At 48.5% G+C, this 22,311-nt stretch overlaps 1 protein-coding gene across 2 annotated transcripts in view; it reads left to right on the forward strand.

Annotated features, from left to right (window-relative positions):
- LOC142580193 (protein arginine N-methyltransferase 1-like) overlaps positions 1 to 22,311 on the forward strand; it is a 192,253-nt gene that overhangs the window by 91,785 nt on the left and 78,157 nt on the right. For both annotated transcript variants that reach the window (XM_075691072.1, XM_075691073.1), the window contains one exon: positions 18,964 to 19,051. In XM_075691072.1, coding sequence (XP_075547187.1) covers positions 18,964 to 19,051 — 88 coding nt within the window. The remainder of the gene's footprint in view (positions 1 to 18,963; positions 19,052 to 22,311) is intronic.

Genomic DNA, 22,311 nt, shown 5'->3' on the forward strand with positions numbered 1-22,311 from the left:
AAAATTAAATAAAACTGGGAAAATAAATTTCAAGCTTAAAAACCGGGAAATAATTACAATATAATTAAAAATGCAAAATTATTGCTCTGATGTAGACATTAGGCGCACTTATTTGGGGCGAGCTCCACCACTGGAAAAGCTGGCGCCACCGTCGGCGTGACGTGACATGAGCGATCACGTGGACACAGTGGCCACGTTGGCTGCTTCGGAAGCGCCGAAGCGAGCTGAAAACGAAAATTTGAAGTCCCACCTGCGCTGAAGTTCTGATTAAGTAGTGAGGCTTTCCCGCCTTGGGTGTCTGCTTGACAACATATGAAATCGCTAATAGGTAGTGGCTGCCTTTGGAGGCGTGTAGCAAGGTAGGCTACTGCTCGATGCCGCAAAGCTGGACGTACGTAACGGAGCCCGGTGTCAGCCTTACTCACACGTAGCTGCAGGACAAGAAGCTGCATGAAGCTTGGCTCGCGAAACTTGGAACCGGCAAACAGCCATCAGCTACAACTCGGGTATTTAGCAAGCATAGACGCGGGGAATATTTTCTATGATGCCGGGACTGCGATGTTCGGTGAGTAGCAGAAAACGCACACAGAGACGTTCGCCCATGCTCCCTGCCTGGCTGATGTCGCGACGCTTTGGTCTATGAACTTGTTGATGCTAGAGACTGGCAAGTTCACTGAAATGGGGAGGGAGTGGTAAGAAGCATATTAAATAAAGACGTGGCATGTGGTCATGTTTGTGTTATGAATGAATGCACTGGATTGCGAAAAAGAAGCAGCGTGAAATAGTCCGCTGACTACATAAAGCGCTACGCAACTTTAGAAATAATATTGAAACGTCCAAGAATTTAGAAGGAAAAGAAATATTGAATCTTCGCGACTGCACATCACAGTCGCCGTAGGCGTCGAAATCTCTTGTTAAAACGAAATTGTCTTTGAACAGCTTTGATAACATCTACGCAACAATGGTTGCTTGTGGACTGTCCAATGCTCATATGCTGCAGCCTAAAGCTCGCAGCACGTCGCAAAACACTCTCAGTGAAAATGAAACTTTGTGCGCAGACATGCATGCAGATGTACAGTCGGTCAGCACGAACTTGTGCGATCGCTGCATGCATTGAGGCTTTGTTCTGTTATGCGCCATTTGATTATGCAGACCGCCCACTATAAGAACATATTTCACATAGTTTGTGCTCAGTGATTGCCGACCTTCTACGGACGAAACCGGTTTGGGAAACTCCATTGCGGCGACCACGCGCAGTGGCTTTCACTGTATGTACGGTCGACTCCCGATAATTCGAAGCCGCTTAATTGGAATTTTCGGTTAATTAGAAGTGAAGTGCTGGTCACGTCAGTTTTGCATGTAATCCTATAGAAGAAATCGCTCGATAGTTCGAAGTCCTCATCCAGTAATATTGTTTAATTAGAAGTTAATTTTCAGCCGGGATCCTCAAGGTGACTGTCATTCTTTGGTAGAATGTGCAATTTTTCAAGTGTTGCAACAGTTCCATGCTCCGCGTTGGTGTCATCGCCACCGCAGCCGCCCGCAACGCCATCCTTCTTGGAGCGGCGCGATTATTCATTGCTACGGCTGCCGTGGCCTCCACGATCAACTCCGGCGAGAGGCGAAGCGGCTCCCGCCGGAGGCCACGTGCGGCTGCCGCGCGTGGCCGGAGCTGATCGCGGAGGCCACGCGGGTGCCATAGGTGCACGCAGCGCTGCATACTGGCAGTAGCGAGATTGTGCGAGATTAGTCTTGCAGCGTGCGCAGCGTATGTCGAGGCGCGTGTTTTGGTCGAGCGCCTTTGTGCGGGAAGCTCGTAGGCTAGGTTGTTCCACGAGTGATTCGGAATTGACTGTACCTAGTCGCGCAGTTTAGAGCCATGGCAAACCGTGGCTCTTATCGCACGCTCGACCTGGCAACGAAAGTCGAGGTTTTGAATGAAGTTGAGAAGGGAGGTGCCGCCAAACAAGACATAGCGCGGAAGTACGGGATCGAGCCGAACACGCTCTCTAACTACATCAAGAACAAGCGCACAATAATGGATGCATTTGAGAACGACAAGTTCAAGACTTCTCGGAAGCGAATGCGCACCGGTGCTTACCCAGAGTTGGAGAAGGCTCTGCTGGTTTGGATTAGGGAGGCCAGGAGCAACAAACTTCCTCTCAGCGGAGACATTGTTGCGATGAAAGCCCGAACGCTTGCAGCAGTGTTGGGGATGGATGACTTCATTTCGTCAGATGGATGGCTGACGCGCTTTAAAGATCGCCATGACCTGGTTTTCAAGAGCGTGTGTGGTGAAAAGGCGTCCGTTAACGAGGAAAGGTGCGCCACGTGGAAGGACGGAAAGCTGCGTGAATATCTCGCCGAATACAGACCGGAAGACATCTTCAACGCTGATGAGACTGCACTCTTCTATCGGCTTCTACCAGAGAAGACCCTGACATTCAAGGACGACGACTGTGCTGGGGGCAAACGCAGCAAGGAGAGAGTGTCGGTGCTGATCGCGGCAAACATGACTGGCACGGAACGATGTCGGTTACTTGTGATCAGGAAAGCCGCAAAGCCGAGATGTTTCAAAGGCGTGAAGACGCTGCCTGTGGGCTATGAGGCGAACAAAAAAGCCTGGATGACGGCTGAAATCTTCAAGAGCTGGATAAGCAAATTGGACCGCAAGTTTGCTGCTTCGAACCGCAAGGTGTTGTTCCTTGTCGATCACTGCAGTGCTCACGTGAATGTGCCAGCCTTGAGTGCAATACGCCTCGCATTTTTGCCTGCAAACACAACGGCTGTTTTGCAGCCAATGGACCAAGGCATCCTCAAGAATGTTAAAGTCCTGTACAGGCGGCACCTGCTCGAGCGCATGATTTTGTGTATGGATAGCTCCACAAAGTACGAGGTGAGCCTGGTTAGTGCCATCCACATGTTGGCGCGAGCATGGGATCGTGTGAAGCAAGAAACAATCGCAAACTGCTTCAGGGCTTGCGGTTTTGTGGCAGCTTCTTCGGAGGATGCCTCTGAAATTTCAGCGGAGGAAGCGTCAACAAGCGAGCTTGACGGCACTGATTTTGGTGATGCTCTCGGGGACGTCAATTTTGAAGATTACGTCGCCGTAGACGAGGCGGTCGAAACGTGCGGTGCGCTGACGGATAGCGAAATTGTAGAGATTATTCGGCCCCAGGAAGCGACCCAGGAAAGCGACGATGACGTTGAAGGCGAGCCACAACCTAAGGCTGCCGATGTAGCTGCGGGCCTTGCTTTTGCGGAGCGCTTCTTTGCCGCTGAAGGTAACGCGGAAGAACCGTTCCGCCACATCTACAGCCTGCAGAACTTGCTTTTAGCAGCGCGATTCAGCAAGAAGAAGCAAAGCAAGATGACCGACTATTTTTCTTAGAGAAAATACTCGATTTCGCCACGAATAAAGTGCTGTTTTTTGTGTTTTGTGCTTAATTGGAAGTTCGTTTAATTCGAAGTTTTTTGCGGTCCCCGTGAACTTCGTATTAACGGGAGTCGACTGTATTTGGTAAAGAGATAGCGTCTATAAACGATTCTCTGCTTTCCCCAAGATTAATATTTAGACAGTAATAAAGTTCCCTCATTTTGAGAGTACTTACAGAAATGTACAGGAGGGCTGCCGAGGGTTGTTCTTATTAAGCGCCTTAAGCCAAACCTGTGAGGAGCGTGCCACGTGATCCCTCATACTATGCAAGGGAGGCGATTGCGTAGTTACAGGTGGCAACTCCGTAAGTCCTTGCCCTCAATAGGGTCATAACAGAATGTGGAATGCACCAACATGAACCCGCGTACGCATGAGAGACATGGTAATAGGCGTTATTGCCAATGTACTATGAGATTGTGCGATGCAGTGACTTATCTCTGACACGATCTTGTTGGCTCGTCGGAGCCATCAGATAACCGCATCCCCTCTTGCCATAGCAAGTAAAGACGGCTTGCGCTTCGCTTTTCGTGGATGCGTGTTCGGTTTCAAACTTTATTACTTTTTTTAGAGAAGGTCGATTTGCCACTTACGTTTGCAATACGATGAACAAAGAAACGGCATATAAGCGGTTTTCAATTGGACCCACTGCCAGGCCTAGCAGACAAGCTCTTCTGATAAGCCTAGTTGCCATAGCGACAGCCAATCAAAAGGCGCCTCTCAGAAGGCTGAGCCAGTAAGAGGCCGCATCCATCGCGAGCTTTGTCGGACTGGCCCCTGATTGTTTTACGTTCTTTTTTTTATGCGGCCACTGTCGGTGAAGATGCGGAGAACTGAAAGGAGGAACTTCGAGCTTTCGAACGATACCAAGATGGCGGGGCTTAGTGGCAGGAAAAACGAGAAATAGCTCCGTGAACTCCGGTGTCTTTGCATGATTGTGTTGTCGTTTCTTACCGTCTGCGCTGACAAAATAATTCTTTACTGAAACTTAAGAGTGCATTTTGGGACAAATTGTTTTGATACAATGTAGATAGGCATTACAGATGCCGGAAAAAGTAGTTCCCGAAAATCGTTTTTTTTCTCCGCTATTTTTGCTTTTGAAGCCCTGTTTCACCCTTAAAACAATCTAGGATTTGTGAAGACTTTTTCAACGAGGAAGAAAGCCTCTGAAATATATAAAAAAGAACAAAGAAAGAGAAACGCTGTGACCGTGACAATGCTTCTGTGCACCAAAGATTCCATCAATCTTTACGCAAACCTCGTCAACCAGTGGCACTGGGAATAAGCGGCTCCCCTTTTTCCTTGCTGCGTCAGCAGTTTCCGGCGTGAATCTTCGGTCCATATCACAGATGAAGTAGCACCATCATGGAATGGTTTGCCTTCCGAACAGTTGCTGGACAGGGATCCAGGTTTGCATGTTCGTGATATCGACACGTGTACTTCCTTATCTTTATTGGGCGACCACTTCTGCTGCGCTGCCTTTCGGTAGAGCTTTAGTTTCAGCGAAGCGGGTGAGATTGCCACGACCATCGGAGTAATCGGCCCCTGTGTTTACTAAGGCGGTGACTGCGTGGCCGTCGAGAAGCACATCGAGGTCGGTGGTTCTTTGTCTTGCGTTACAGTTAGGTCTTGGCGTCGGATCATGGCTGTGTCACGTTGACCTGTGGCTGGTATGGGACGTCGTCAGGTCGTTTTTCGTCGTCGTATTCTTTGCTTCCACACTTCGTCGGCACGGTGGCGTGTCGTTATGTCGTCGAGGTAGTTTCTCTGACGATGCTTCGTCGAGTACCAGCCTGGTGACTGTGTTTGGGTTTGGACCCCTATACGCCGACGAGGACTGAGCGAGAAGCTTTTGCGTCGCTATTTCGGACCGCACAAGATCGTCCGACGTATTGGCGCACTGGACTATGAGGTCGTGACAGACGGCATTTCGCTATCACAGTGGCGCCGCTCACGACCTGAAATAGTCCACATTGTGCGACTCAAGCCGTACTACCAGCGTTAATGAACTTTGGGACTTCGCGTAACTGACCTTAGGACTTAGTTTTTTTTTCTTTGTTTTGTCACTTTTGTTTAATAAATGTCCTTTTGTGTTTCGCTCTCTTATATTTGTAGCATCAGGACGATGCTGTTTAAGAGGGGGGTAATGACACGTGTCTTTCTTTATCGGGTGACCACTTCTCACCACCTAACAAATGTTATTGCACAGCGCAGGACGCGCCTGCGTGTAAAATAAGTTTGCGGAATGTTATCGATGGTTCCATCCGCTGTCTTTCCACGCAACTTGTGTAATCTGATTGCATGTATGCGCGACGCGAATAGTGTAGAACTTTGTGGAAGACACGCGGGTCCCAGCGATACTCTGGAACATTTGATGACTGATCTATAAAACCCGATGTGCTTGACCCGCTGATCAGATTTTCGACGATTGCCGACTGTGCTCGCCGCTATCGTTGTGTTTTAAGTGTAGCCCATCTTTGTGGGCACAGGTGCGCCCAATAAAAGCTAGTTTTGTCTTTCATAGTAGTGCTACTGTGTTCTTCAACGTCTACCACGTGACATCTAATGACACGAGTACTCTACCTTTATCGGGCGACCACTTCTCACCCGCTTCGCTGAAACTAAAGCTCTACCAAAAGGCAGCACAGCAGAAGTGATAGCCCGGTAAAGATAAAGAAGTACACATGTCATTATTGTCACGTGGTGGCGACGTTGAAGAACACAGTAGTAATACTGTGAACGACAAAACTAACTTTTATTGGGCGAACCTGTGCCCACAAAACAGGCTACAATTATAGCACAACGATAGTGGCGAACACTGTCGGCGATCGTCGAAAATCTGATCGGGGCAAACGCGTCGGTTTTTATTAATCTATCGCCGAATGTTCCAGACTAATCGCTGGGACCCGCGTGTCTTCCATAAAGTTCCACATTATTCGCGTCGCGCACACATGCAATCAGGTTACACAAGGTTCGGTCACAGACAGCGGATGGAACCATCGATAACATTCCAGAAACTTCCGATACATGCAGGCGCATCCTGCGCTGTGCGATAACATTTGTTAGGCGGTGAAACTTGTCTCCTGATAAAGACAACTACACGTGTCAATACCCCCCTCTTCTTAATAAGCATCGACCCGATGCTGCAAACAAACGAAATAAAGAAAAGCACTCGTAGCAAAGAAAAGAACAAAATAAGGAAGTTCGTCAGCGTGCGTAAAAGGGTTTCAGACGCACTACGTGGACCACTTCAGATCGTGCACGGCGCCGCTGTGACTGCGAAATGCCGTCTGGCATGACCTCATAGACCAGTTCGCCAGCACATCGGATGATCTTGTGATGTCCGAAATAACGTCGCGATAGTTTCTCACCGAGTCCTCGTCTATGTATTGCGGTCCAAACCCAAACACGTTCACTGGGCTGGTACTCGACGAAGCGTCATCGGAGGTTGTAGTGTGGACTGTCGGTACGCTGCTGGTTCTTGATCCGTAGGCGGGCGTGCTGTCGGGCTTCTTCGGCGCACTAGAGATAGGTAGCGACGTCAAGATTCTCCTCCTCAGTGTCGTGCGGCAGCATGGCGTCGAGCGTCATAGTCTGGTTCCTGCCGTAAACCAGCTTAAACAGCGTGATCTGTGTTGTTTCTTGCACTGCCATGTTGTAAGTGAAGGTTACGTACGGCAGGACGGCATGCCAGGTCTTGTGTTCAACGTCGACGTACATTGCTAGCATGGCGGCGAGGTTTTTATTCGGGTGCTCTGTAACACCATTCGTTTGTGGGTGGTACGCAGTTGTCCTCCTGTGCCTTGTCTGACTGTACTGAAGAATGGCTTGGGTGAGCTCCGCTGTAAAGGCCGTTCCTCTGTCGGTGATAAGGACTTAGGGGCGCGATGTCGCAGCAGAATGCTTTCGATGAAAAATTTTGCCACTTCAGCTGCACCACCTTGCGGCAGAGCTTTAGTTTCAGTGAAGCGGGTGAGGTAGTCTGTCGGCACGACGATCCACTTATTTCCGGATGTTGACGTCGGAAACGGTCCCATCAAGTCCATCCCGATCTGCTGAAAAGGTCTGCAAGGAGGCTTGATCAGCTGTAGTAATCCGGCTGGCCTTGTGGGTGGTGTCTTGCGTCGCTGACAGTCTCGGCATGTCTTCACGTAACAGGTGACGTCGGCGGTTAGGCGCCGCCAGTAATACCTTTCTTGTATCCTCGATAGCGTCCGGGAGAAACCGTGGTGCGCAGCGGTCGGATCGTCATGTACGGCCTGCAGTACTTATGGACGCAGCACCGACGGAACAACAAGAAGGTAGTTGGCGCGTACTGGTGAGAAGTTCTTCTTCACGAGTAGATAGTTTTGAAGCGTGTAGGAGGATAATCCTCGCTTAAATGATCTGGGGACAATGTCGGTGTGCCCTTCCAAATATTCGACGAGGCCTTTTAGCTCCGGGTCTGCCCATTGCTGTTCAGCAAAGTCTTCCGCGCTTATCATTCCAAGGAAGCCGTCGTCATTCTCGTCATCTTGCGGCGGGGGATCGATGGGGGCGCGTGATAGGCAGTCAGCGTCTGCGTGTTTTTGTCTGGACTTGTAGATTACCGTGACGTCATATTCTTGCAGTCTGAGGCTCCACCTCGCCAGCCGTCCTGAAGGGTCCTTTAAGTTAGCTTGCCAACACAACGCAATGGTCGCTGACGACTTGGAATGGCCTGCCATATAGGTAAGGGCGGAATTTTGCTGTAGCCCAAATGATGGCGAGGCATTCCTTTTCAGTCGTAGAATAATTGCCTTCCGCTTTTGACAGCGACCGGCTAGCATAATATATCACCCGTTCATGTCCGTCTTTCTTCTGGACTAGGACGGCACCGAGGCCTAGGCTGCTGGCGTCAGTGTGGATTTCGGTATCGGCGTACTCGCCGAAGTGCGCAAGTACCGGCAATGACTGCATGCATCGTTAGAGTTCCTCAAATGCGTCGGCCTGCGGCGTTTCCCACTTGAACTCAACATCACATTTAGTTAGACGTGTCAACGGCTCAGCGATGCGTGAAAAGTCCTTGACAAAGCGCCTGTAGTAGGCACACATGCCAAGGAATCTACGCACTGCCTTCTTGTTGATGGGTTGCGGGAACTGTGCGATGGCAGCTGTCTTTTGTGGGTCTGGGTGGACACCAGGTCTGGGTGGCCTAGGAACAGAAGCTCATCGTAAGCGAAGCGGCACTTTTCCGGCTTCAGAGTGAGCCCTGATGACTTGATGCCCTCTGGTACTGTCGCAAGCCGCCTGATGTGATTGTCGAAATTTCCGGCGAAGACAACGACGTCGTTCAAGTAAACGAGACAGGTCTGCCACTATAATCCTGCTAAAACCTTGTCCATCACGCGCTGGAACGTTGCAGGTGCCAAGCACAGTCCGAATGGCATAACCTTGAACTCATAGAGGCCGTCTGGGGTGATGAAGGCCATCTTTTCGCGATCTTTCGTCGACTTGTATTTGCCAATAGCCAGACTTGATGTCCATCGACGAGAAGTATTTAGCGTTGCAGAGCCGGTCCAATGCGTCGTCTATTTGTGGGGGGGGGGTATACGTCCTTCTGATCTTGTTCAGACGACGATAATCGACGCAGGAACATAGGATTCCGTACTTTTTCTTCACCAAGACTACAGGAGATGCCCACGGGCTTTTGGACGCCTGGATGAAGTCGTCGCGCAGCATTTCGTCGACTTGGTGCCTTATAGCTTCACATTCTCGCGTTGAAACTCTGTAAGGGCTCTGGCGGAGAGGTCGAGTGCACTCTTCGGTTATTATGCGATGGTTTGTGACTGGTGTTTGTCGAATCCTTGATGACGTCGAAAAGCACTCTTTGTATCGTCGAAGCAGACTTCTGAGCTATTTTTGCTTAATCACGAGTAGAATTGGATTTATGTCGAAGTCTGCTGAAGAACTACAGTCGTCGCGGTAGATGCGGCTGAATCCAAGAGGACAAATGCATTGCTGATTTCCAGAATTTCCTCGATGTATGCGATCGTCGTGCCCTTGTTGATATGCTTGAACGCCTGGCTGAAGTTTGTCAGCAACACTTTCGTGTTTCCTCCGTGCAGTGGAGCTATCCCTCTTGCGACACAAATTTCACGGTCGAGCAGTGGACATTGGTTGCCTTCGATGACACCTTCTACATCAGTGGGTGTTTCGATGCCGACCGAAATAATAATGCTGGAGCGAGGCAGGATGCTCACTTGATCTTCAAGCACACTCAAGGCGCGGTGACTAGGAAGGCTCTCCGGCGATATCGCATGATCTTCCCACAGCGTTATTGACTTCGACTTCAGGTCAATGATTGCACCGTGTTGGTTCAGGAAGTCCATGCCGAGAATGACATCTCGTGAACACTGTTAGAGGATAACGAAGGTGGCAGGGTAAGTCCGGTCGTGAGTGGCAATTCTTGCCGTGCACATTCCAGTCGGCGTTAGGCGGTGTCCTCCAGCGGTCCGAATTTGAGGGCCTTCCCATTCAGTCTTAGCTTTCTTCAAGTGGGCGGCGATGTGTCCATTCATTACGGAGTAATCAGCCCCTGTGTCGACTAAGGCGGTGACTGCGTGGCCGTCGAGAAGCGCGTCAAGGTCGTTGGTTCTTTGCCTTGCATTACAGCTTGGTCTTGGCGTCGGATCACAACTGCGTCGTGTTGACCTGTGGCTGGTGTGTGACGTCGTCAGGTCGTCTTTTGTCGTCGTATTCTTTGCTTCCAGACTTCGTTGGGATGGCGGCGTGTCGTTATGTTGTCGAGGTAGTGTCTTCGGCGGCGGCGGAGGATCTTCGTCAGTTCGACGAATAGCAACCGCACCTCCATCGGTTGCTGCTTTTAGTTTTCCGTATATGGGCTCGCTGACCGGCCCCGGGTTGGGCCAGTGTATGGTCGTTGCTGCAGCGACAGGTGATGGCGAACATGATGGTCGTCGAGAGCTCCACTGAGTAGCGGCGAGGTAGTCGGCGATGTCTCGAGAGCGTTCACCTTGCTGCGGGCGCGGAGCGTTGACGGCGAAACCTCGCAGTCCCATATCCCGGTATGGGCATCGTCGGTAGATGTGACCTGCTTCTCCGCAGTGGGAGCAGAGCGGGTGGTGGTCAGGAGCGCACCAAACGTCTGTCTTCCTCGGGTAGCTGCGCCAGGAAACGGGTGGGCGTGCTGTCGGCGGCGGCAGTGGTCGACGGAATTGCGGCGTTACAGGGCCCTGGCGCGGTCGTGTAGGGGGACCTTGACCGCGGGCGAAGGCGGCGTAGGTCATCGCTTCTGGCTGGGGCAACGATGATTGTGGTTGCACCTCGGGGACTCTAAGTGATCGCTGGACTTCATCTTTGACAATTTCGGCGATTGAGGCCACTTGAGGTTGCGATGAAGGGAAGATCTTCTGAAGCTCCTCTCGTACGACTGCCCTGATGGTCTCGCGCAGGTCGTCGGTGGCCATTGATTGATCTCCGGCATAGCTTGTTGGCTTGGTACGGCGGTCGAATTGCCGGTTCCGCAATTCCAATGTCTTCTCGATGCTCGTCGCCTCACGAAGAAACTCGTCGACGGTCTTCGGTGGGCTTCTTACCATTCCGGCGAAAAGTTCCTCCTTTACACCACACATCAGTAGGCCGACTTTCTCCTCCTCGGACATTTCCGGGTCGGCGTGGTGGAACAGACAGCTCATTTCCTCAGTGAAGATCGCGATCATCTCATTCAGCAGCTGCGCTCTAGTCTCCAGTAGAGCTTGGGCTTGCTCTTTTCGCACGACGCTTTGTAAATGTTTGCAGGAAGCCGCTTCGGAGCAAGTCCCACGTCGTCAAGGTGGCTGCTCGATTCTCGAACCACGTTTTTGCGGCCTCCTCCAATGCGAAATAGACATGTCGCAGCTTGTCGTCGCCCTCCCAGCTGTTAAGGGGGGACGCGGGTTTTAAATCGCGAAAAATGGCAAAAAAAGCGATTTTTTGAAAATCACATTTTCAGTTTCTATGACCCCTTTTCTATCCGATACCCAAGTATCATCACTGTAAACCACTTAGAAGTGCTCTAAAAAATTCGTTTTATCAGCCAAGGTGGCGAAAAATCTCGCGGAAATCAAGAAAGAACAGCGTTTTTCACGCCACGATATCTCCGGAACGGCGCGACCGAGCGCCGCCATCTTGGTCTCGTTGGAAAGCGCATTTCTCAGTCTTCAAATTTGCCGCTTCAGCGATCTCCTCCATACAGAAACAAGCGCACAAAAAGCAAATGATTGAAGGTCGTGCCGGAGTCTGCGATTGGCCGCGCCTGCCACGTGACTCCAGCGCGGTTCGCCATTGGTCTAGCACGGTTCGCCATTGGTCCGGCGCTCGCGTCGTCTGCTCGGCTCTTTGCACCTCGCGAGTTTGATGTCTCTACTCGCCGTAATCTCGACGTGTCAAAACGGGCGCTACGCGGACATCGCAGTAGCGTGGCCGATCCCTGCACTTGTGGACGTTTCAGGCTCGCGGCTAAGCATTCCGAGCATCGGCGACGCGGACTTCGCAACCAACATTCACGCACGGAATCCGCGGACATGCGGCTAAGCCTTTCAGCACTCGGTGTTTCGAATTCGTGACAAATACGTATCGCGCACGCAATCTTCGGAAACATGGCTAAACATTTCGCGCATAGGGAGACTCCGACTCGGCGATCATGCACATCGCGCGCGGACTTCTCGGAGCGTCACCTAATCATTTTGTGCATCGGTGCCTCCGACTGCGCGAATAAGCGCATCGAGTGTCGACTCCTCGAGCCCGCGGCTAGGCATTTCGCACGTCGGCACCTCGGACTGCCCGAATAAGCGCATCGAGGGTCGACTCCTCGAGCCCTCGACTAAGCATTTCGTGCGTCGGCACCTCGGACTGCCCGAATAAGCGCGTCGAGGGTCGACTCCGCGAGCCCGCGACTAGGCATTTCGCGCGTCGGCACCTTGAACTGCGCGACTAAGCACATCGCGCGTCGGCTCCTTGTATCTGCGGCTGTGCATTTCGCACATCGGCACTTCGGACTCGCAACCAAGCACATTGCGCGTTCACTCTATTATCAGATTGTCACGATAGCTCGTAACAATATCTATCATACCACCCCTTCATTAAGAGAACCTCATCATGAGCTCTGTTCACTAGGCCCCTTGGGCTGGCACACACCTGGCTGCAGAAGTCATCGAGGCATCATACAAAAGTAAAATTCTGGAAAGCACCTAGCAGCTGCATATCTATCACTGGATCTCTGATCCTAAGTTCCACAGCCACTGTCAGGTGAAGATGACTTGGAAGGCTACTTACACTCAGAGCCTTCATTCAGTAACATGGTCAATTATACCAAATGAAAAAATGCCTCACTGATTGTAATGGAGACTGCTATCAATCAGACAGCCTGCATGTACAACACTGGAACTATATTCATGCCCACACAGTGTTCTACACTTCGGTTTGAAACCCAGGCACCATGCTCTTTGTAGAGCATGGTGCCTAATAAAGTTTCTTGTGCTAGTTCAGTGGCCAGTGTACTATTATTTTGAGAGTGTGCAGTCACACATTTAGTATGGCCATTCTTACAAAACATAGAGCTTCAAAAGGGTGCCATTTGTATTGCTGTAGATTCACTTCAGCAAAAGCTACATTTGTTTGAAACTTCAAATGCGTTTATTTCAGTTCGATGTTTCTGCACACTGTACTCCGCCTTACGGGTGTTTTTTCTGGGTTGTCTTTGGCCAAAAATGACAAGGGTGGTATCATTTTATTCGTATTGAAATGATCTGGGGGGTGATGCTATTTTTATTACTCTTGCACCGTCATGAAAATTACATTCAGGTATAGTACTTGATTTAGCAAGACGGAATCATCAAAAAACCCCGTAACGAGTTTGAAATTAATTTGACTTCAGACCTCAGTATTTCTTGAACTGCTACAGCTATCAAAAATCTAATTACAGATCTGAAATCAGCATGAAAAATTACCCCAGACAGTGGAGTTTATGAAAGATTCACCCAAAAATAAGAAAAAAATTTTTAAGACCCACTTCCCCCCTTAAACGTAGCAATTCTCTCATACGTCTCCAGCCAGCTTTCCGGATCCTCAAATGTGGAACCGCGGAATGTCGGTGGTTCCCTGGGCTGGGCTGAAGAATTATTGGGGCCGCTGCGGCTGCCATTGGAGATGTCTTCCTGGTCGTTTCTGGACGATATTCTTGGACTGTCTTCTTGGTCGTATCAGGTAGAAGACAGTGTTCTGGGGGCAGCTGCTGTAGCCCACGGCTTGCTCGATGTTCCGAGACGACATTGGTGTTGTCTTTTCGGTCCGGGCTTGGATTAGGGCTTGTCGGGGGCGTCCTGTGCATGAACGTAAAGAACTCCACCAGATATCACGTGGTGGTGACGTTGAAGAACACAGTAGTAATACTGTGAACAACAAAACTAACCTTTATTGGGCGAACCTGTGCCCACAAAACAGGCTGCAATTATAGCACAACGATAGCGGCGAACACAGTCGGCGATCGTCGAAAATCTGATCAGCGGGTCAAGCGCTTCGGCTTTTATACATCAATCGTTGAATGTTCCAGACTAATCGCTGTGACCAGCGTGTCTTCCACAAAGTTCTACATTATTCACGTCGCACATACATGCAATCAGTTTACACAAGGTTCGGTCACAGACAGTGGATGGAACCATTGATAACATTCCAGAAACTTCCGATACATGCAGGCGCGTCCTGCGCTGTGCGATAACATTTGTTAGGTGGTGAAACGTATCACCCAATAAAGGCAAGTACACGTGTTAATATACACAATGCACTGAGGACAACCTTCACGCCTGAGACCAAGTACTTATATAACTGGTGCGCGGACGCATTGTCACATGGATTAAGGGGGGATGTGGGTTCTAGAATGGTAAAAAACTAAACCCTGAAAGGACAGCGCATACGAAGCTACCGATACTGGGTGCACTTTGTCCACATTGCGGATCGCTTCCAAGATACGGTGGCTGTACCATAAGCAGCAGCCGCCGTCGGAGTAGACCCCCCCTCGTGCCTCGCACGCGAGAGACCGTGCGCTTCCTGCCTTTCTCCCTCCCTTTCTCCCTCCCTTTCCTCCTTCCCCCTAGTGCGTGAGAGATGAGCAGCGATCTTCAGCTGACCCTTGCAAGTCAGTTTTCAGCCTGTTTCAGCACGGCAAAAGTACCTTTTATGCGCCCGATATTGAATAAAATGCTGCTAATTTCGTCCGCCGTAGCCGATCGTCTGTTGTAGCGCGATCCTTTAAAAGCAAACATCATTGCATTAATATAATAAGAACAAACTAAGGCTGAAACAGCCCATTATATCGGAAAGTCTGTTGTATGCGGGCCCATTGTAACGAGTACAGACTGTATCAGTTTGACTGTATTGAGATCAGTCTGTATTGCAAAATTAAAACATGTCAGAGCGGTGCTGAAATTTTGCATTAAGAAGTATTTTAGTCGTCGGTGAATATGTAGCCCATTATTACTGGCACGTGTACTTGTTTATTCTTTTCGGGTTACTGTTTTTCGCTGTCTAACAAATGTTATCACTCGGCACGGGAAACGCTCGCATGTATCATCACACATTCATTATTCATGTATCGGAAGTTTCTTGAATGTTATCGATGTTTCTACCCATTGTCTGTTGTCACCAAAGCTTGTGTAATTTGATTGCATGTAGTAAAGCAATGCGAATGTGCAACACGAATTGTGTAGAATTTTCTGGAAGACATGCGGGCACCCACGATTGCTCTGGAACCGTCGATGACTCGTGTATAAAAGTCGACACGCTTGACCCGCTGATCAGATCAGACGATCACCGACTGTGTTCGCCACTGTCGCCGTTCTTTGAGTGTAGCCTGTTTTTTCGGGCACAGGTTCGCCCAATAAAACACTAGTTTCATCATTCTCAATTTTGCTGCTTTCTTCACCATCACTGCTACGTAATAATACAATTGGTTTGCTCAGTGATGTCGATGGAAAAGGCAAATGTGCAAACCGAGTCAGTACTCTCGCGCAGTCTTGTACGGTCTACCTGCGAAAAGCCCTCGCATTGCTGCTCCCAGTTGTACCAGCAGCTTAGTACCAGTGTACTAGGTGTTGCTTTGCAGAACAGGCGCACGCTTGAGATAATTTTGCTGAATTGGTAACTATTTCATGCCAGAAACTAATTGCAGCTTGCAAGAAAAAAGAAGCGCAAGGAAACTGCCAGCGCCACCTCTGTGGAAGCCCCTCCGTACATGTTTTGCTGACTAGGCTAAGTATCACCAACCTGCCCTCCTCCTCCGCGCTTCTCCCTTGCCCACCCCCTCAGCTTTCGGTGTCACATGGGACTTGCGTAGTCCCAGCTTCTGGTTTAAAAATAAAGCGACGTCACTGTTGCATAGAGGGTCGGCGTGCAACATGCAGGCCCCTGAAATCCCGGAAGCTGAACGACTGGAAACAGAAACACGGAAGCGGAACTGGTGTGAGTGACGAATTGGGGAACAACGGTTCACATAAAAGGTTGGCGCTACTTGGCATAAGCTGCGGTGGCACATGGAGAGGGGCTTTATGTGGAGGGAACATCACATAACCTGCGGTTGTTGGACGGGTCGGACGATAAAAAACCTGCCCTGTTTGTCGCACACTGGGTGTTGAATCTGGCAGCTCGACACGGCAAAATAGCACGGTTCCGGCGCATCGGACGTCACATTGAAACCAAAATCGGACCATGTGTCTCCCGCTTCGCAACATCTAATGCTTCATTCCTTTTTCTTGAGGAGCCACTGATTGGAACGACCTTGCTCATAGCATTGCCATCCTCATCTGCTCTAATTTATTTGCTAAATCTGTTTGTGCTCATTTCGTATGTGTGTGTGTGGGTGTGTGTTTGTGTGTGTGTGCGTGTGTGTGTATGTATGTATGTATTTATTTCTATGTATATATCCCACAAGTTTTATTCCCTGGTTTCCTGCACGTGCTTACGTATGCCCACTCCTTACCGTATATACTCGTGTAATGGTGGCACGCCCACATTGGATGCAAAATTTAGGGAACGACTTCAAAAGGTCTCGCCGCAAAGTGAAGTCAATTCAGTTGCCGCTAGCTTACGCTAGCTGCTTTTCTGTCAACGCCGCTCAGGTCGGCATCACTTCGTCATTGTTTTTTTGTGTGGTGTGTTGTCTTGGCTGGGTTGGCAGTATTCCCAGGCAAATCGGTGGCGTTTCACCTCTAGAGAAGGGAGCCCTGTTTGGGCCAGTGCTGATCAAAGATGATGGGCTGGCATCTGAGGTAATTTACTGCAACGTTACGTCATTTGCGCCTTTCTTACCCTCTGCTACAGTTGCAGAAACAGTACGAATCTTTAGCGAGCTGTCATCAGCCTGATTCGTGTAAGGGCCGCACCCATTCAAGATTCTAGAAAAAGGAAAGGTGTGGCCCTTACATGAGTATACAGGGTGTCCCAGCTAACTTGGACTAAGATTTTAAAAATACCCAAGAACTCTAGAGAAATTGCACCGACTGCATAGTAGCCGTAGTTGCATGTGCTTATGGCCAGGTATTTTTTCACCTCGAAGTATTACTAAATTATTACTTTTAATGGTGAACTTTTTAATTATGCCTTGAATCACAAACATATCAGTTACAAAGCTGTTGTGCACATCAAATAACCTCCGAATCAAGCATTTTAGTGCTCAGCTTTGCCTCATTGGTTTTTCAGAGAAAAAACAAAAGCGCACGAAACATCCAAAATAGGAAATAGATGCGTGCTTGCTTGCTGCTACTCAAGCGCTCCCAAGCAAATAGCCACGAATACACGGCTTTACTAGCGGCGGCAGCTCGATACAGGGCTTCACGCTATGTGATGGTCGGAGTGTCAAAAGAACACGCCGCTGATACATTGATTAGCGTTGCGGAGCCTTGTATGATGTGGCGATAAGAGAACGCAGCCGTATATCTCTCAGTGGTTGCTTGCAGGCGCTTGAGTAGCGGCGTGGGAGTGTGCATCTATTTTGTATTTCGTGGGCTTTTGTTTTTTCTTGGAAAGAACAGCCAGGACCACTTCAGCATGAAATAAATGCTTGATTTGGAGGTTACTTAAGGTGCCCTACAACTTTGTAATGGATATGTTCGTGATTCAAGCAATAATTACTAAGTTCACTAATGAAAAGTAATTAAATAATACTTTGTGATGAAAAAAATGCTTGCCATAAGCACATACGACTACAGCTACTATGCAGTCGGCACAATTTCTCTAGAGCTCTTGAGTATTTTTAACATCTTGGTCCAAGTTAGCTGGGACACCCTTTAATGGCAATATGTATCCCCTCATGAGGGTAAAGTAGTGAAATGAATATGTGCAATACATTTCCTTGTGCCGTTTTACGGTGGCAACACATCTTACAAAATCATATTCCAGTTAATTATGTAACACAAATATTGGTTGTTTAATGCTTACCTGTTAAGGCTTCTTACTATACAGTAACAGTTTATTAATTTGACTCTCATTATTAAAGAAAATTTGATAATTCTGACTTGTCCTCCAGTCCCAAGCAAGCGCATGCATTATTTAATATCCTCAAATTCTCGTTAATTCAGACATATCTGGCTGCACACTCGTTAATTTGGACGGCCCATCGAGCGAGGCAGCCTCGGTACATCTCAAATGTGATGCAAAAGAAACACGAAAACACCCATGCACTTAGATTTAGGCACACATTAAAGAACCCCAAGTGGTCCAAGTTTACACAGTTCACCACTACGGCGCGCCTCAAAATCAGATCGTGGTTTGGCACGTAAAACCCCATAAGTTAATTTTTTATGTGTGTGGTACAAAGAGAATAAGCAGTGCTAGTGTCCAACCAGAAGGAAGTGGCAGAGTCCACGCCACCATAGTCATCAGGCGCAAACCGCACGAAAAACAACGGCTTCGGGCTTGTGCATGCTTTTATAGCCTTTATTAAAATTTATTTATTGAAAAATAATCAGCAGTTATGTGTAGTAGGGAGAACCATACCATCTATTGGATGAAGACCCCAGTCTGGCCCTGCAACCATGCTGCTAAGGAAGTTGCCGAGGCCTTTGCGGCTTAGAACATTAGCGAGAATTGCAGCCTCTGCGTTGCTTTTGCGCAACGTAGAAACAAGATTTGCTGATTCGTTAAGGAAATAGATGCATGTTGGTTTATTAAATATTTGTTTGTTCTCTTGATGCCCTCGATAATGGGTCATTCGGTAAGTTGGGACACTTTTGGCTCTGCAAAATCCGAATTATCGAGGTTTTGCTGTAGCTGATGCCAGCATCCTAGGGGGGGAAACTGTTGTGTATATTTGAGAATACCTGCTTTGCATTGACACACAGAACGAGGACACTGAGGATAGTGGTGCGCCTGATGGCCGTCTATCACGATGATTTTTAGTCTCTTATTTTTAATGTTAAAAGCAAGTAAACATGTGAGAAACAAGATCTTGATGCCGAGAGTTTTGGCTGTAAAAGACGTGCTGCTACAAGCAGTCTTTGTTTGCGCATGCTCTTTTGCAGAAGCCTGGTGGCCTGATGTTTCCTGATCGTGCCACTCTCTTCCTGTGTGCCATTGAGGACCGCCAGTACAAGGATGAGAAGATCAATTGTGAGTGTGTCTCTTACGACTGCTGTGCTTGTTTGTGGCATGCACAGTTAAACTACCCTATTTACACGATTGTAAGTTGACCACTTTTTCTAAATTTGAAAATCTGAAAGGGGGAGGGGGGGGGTCGGCTTACAATCGAAACCAAAACATGGTACCGCCAAAAAAGTGAGATCAACAAGAGTTACAGCGTAGTTACAGTTCTGTGTTTTCTCTATGGCCCTACCCGTAGCTTTTCGCTATCCTATGGGTTTTTTCGCTTTTTGGAAGGATTTTTCAACATTTTTGAGAGTTTTACAGTGCACGCAACACTGTAATAGTAGTTACACTGTAGTGTAACACTGTCGATAGTTGATGGAATCGCCGCTGTTCCATTCGCAGCGGCACCCTCAGAACGGCGGTGCTTGCGATGAGTATCTGTAGTTCATGGAAGAGCAGACATCGATTGCGGGTTTCTCTTTCCCTGTTGTGCTTAGCTTTCTCTATAGTTTGATGAAAAGCATTGGTTTGACCCATTCCGCTTGATTGCCGGCTATGTGCTACTTCTATGCTTCCTCATTCATGAGTGCTCCAGGCCCACTAATCATTCGGCACTCGTTCACAGCAGCATTCAAGAGGGCTGCCATCCTTTATCCCGAAGAAACAAATCACTGCGCAGCGGGCCGCAAGTTCAAGGTTTCTGAATGGGTGGTGCAAGAGTGGCGACTGCAGCGAAGCGAAATTTTCACTTGTGACGGCAAGGGAGAAATTTCCCACCTGCCGAAGTCTGGACGCTTTTCAGAACTGTAGGCTAAGCTTGCATCGTATGTCGCTGAAATTCGTAATCGGTCCTTGCCACTGAAGTGCGACATGGTCGTGAAACAAGCCCGGATCTTCGCCTTTTAAGGACCTGCTCCGCCGTCAGTACGAGTGGCTGACGGCAGAAGACCGCGAAATTACGCCAACCGGACCTGTCATAGGAGCCTCCCTGATGGCTGCGTGTGGTTGGGTGCATTTGGCATGGGCTGCTGTTTCACAAAATGTTGTGGTGTGGTCGTTTGCCAAATGTGGAATTTCACTGCACGACGACGTGCTGTGGGACTGCAGCAACGAGGACGATGGTAGTGCTAGTGAAGACGAGTAGTCCAGTGACCATGTTACCTACTAATAAATTAATGAATGAGCCCTTGGGTGTGCTCTCCTTTCTTTTCTTTTTTTTTTCCTGTCACGCGATATGGGGGGGTCAACTTACAATCGTGTAAATACGGTACAATAGAGGCAACTTCAATATAATGAAATAATATGAAATATTTAACTTACAAGTGTGCGAATATTCAAAAAGCTAGAATATTCGCACGCTTCGAATTCGAGTAATTTTTAATATTTGTATTCGATTAAAAAAATATACTTGAACATGTTCAGTTGGGTACGAATGTTCAAATCAAATCGAATATATTGCTGGCTGTCCGGGAGCAAACATGGTTCTTATCATTTGTTGCTATCTAAGAATATCTGGGCAATTTTTTGCGATGATTTCGTGCTGCTAGCGAAATTTTACCTGTTAAGCACACTTTGCCATTAAATACCTCAACTTTGCGGGGAAGCCAGCCTCTCAGTAGCAAGGGGCATGGGTTTGCGGACAGTGAGGGTGCACTCTTTTTTGTCAGTTCCTCTCCCAATACTGAGCTTATTCATAATGGGAGCAGCGCGAACAAGACCACAACGGACTTGTTTGCACTGTTCCCATTGTGAATGTATACCAACTTTCCACTTTAATTCTGAGCTTATTGCTTGACATCAGGTGTGATGAGTGACTACTGGCAACTGGCACAGCGTTGAAGCCTCCGAGCTTGCAGGCATTTCTTGTCGTATAGTGAGGAACAGGCTGGCGAGGACAGCTAGCGGGAATTACTAAATTTTCCAAGTTAAGCTCGCGCATCAGGTGGCCATGTTTGCAACGCGAAATTCAAACCGTTATAGGGTAACTAAACGTTATCATATCAAAAAAAGTACTCCTATCCCTGTGTGCGCTATGCTTTCTAGTTTCAAGACATGTACCAACAGTAACCCTCTAAAAAGTAGTTTTTCTGTTATTATACCTACAAACAATGGCTAAATTAATTTTTTCGAAAATAACATGTAGAAAGAGTACAGTAGTCAATGGATTTTTTGGACTCCAAAAATTCGGACTTGATGGATATTCTGGACTTCATAAATGCACTGTCAGGGTTCCCATAGTGCTAATGCATTTTCGCGACCAATTTTTTTGACGAATTTAGGCTCCAAAGTTTGATTTTCTAGACTAAAGCGCCCATTCCAAGCCATGCTACCCAATTGTGAGGGCCGCCATGTTGTATATTGTCACGTGGTCGTGACTTCAAAGAACACAGTAGAAATACTGTGAAAGGCAAAACTAGCTTTTATTGGGCGAACCTGTGCCCACAAAAAAGGCTACACTCAAAGCACAACAAGAGCGGCGAACACAGTTGGCGATAGTCGTAAATCTGATCACCGGGTCAAGCGCGTCGGCTTTTATAGATCAGTCGTGGAATGTTCCAGATTAACCGATGGGACCCGCGTGCCTTCCACAAAGTTCTGCACTATTCGCGTCGCGCACACATGCAATCAGATTACACAAGTTGCCGTGAAAGACAGCGGAGGGAACCATTGATAACATTCCAGAAACCTCTTTTACATGCAGGCGCGTCCTGCGCGGCACGATAACATTTGTTAGGCAGCCAAACGTGGTCGCCCGGTAAAGATAAGTACACGTGTCAGTATTCCGCTGCCTTGGCCAGGGTCGGCTTCCAGTAGCCTGCTTTATAGCCTCCAAGATTGGGAGGCACATGTTTCGATAAAGAGGGAGAGGCGTTATGAGCGATTAAATTTCCTGTCGCCACTAGGTGCACTGTAGCGCGCTGGTGTTCCAGTGAGGTCTGCTGGGCAAGCAAGCGTAGGCGTGTAGACCGAGCTTGTTTGCACGTCGATCGCGATTGCTGGGAAGCGTCGCAATATGCCACTGTGATTATATTTAAGTGCGTAGTGCGTGACATTGTGGTGTTCCTGTGTTACATATTGGATAATGCGGCATGCACTCATTGCATCAAAAGCGTGAACATGTTTTGTATAGTTTAGTAGCAAAATTTCTTGCCAACGTACTTGTGGCCTCACACTCACCAGAGAAGCAGCTGAATGTAATGCAGACAGCCTGTTCACGAAAAAATTTGACAGAGGAGGTCTATTGTACCCTGGAGATGAGTTAGCCACACTCATTAAAGTGCTAT

Source organism: Dermacentor variabilis, chromosome 4 (assembly GCF_050947875.1).
Source record: "Dermacentor variabilis isolate Ectoservices chromosome 4, ASM5094787v1, whole genome shotgun sequence".
Classification (NCBI taxonomy): domain Eukaryota; kingdom Metazoa; phylum Arthropoda; class Arachnida; order Ixodida; family Ixodidae; genus Dermacentor; species Dermacentor variabilis.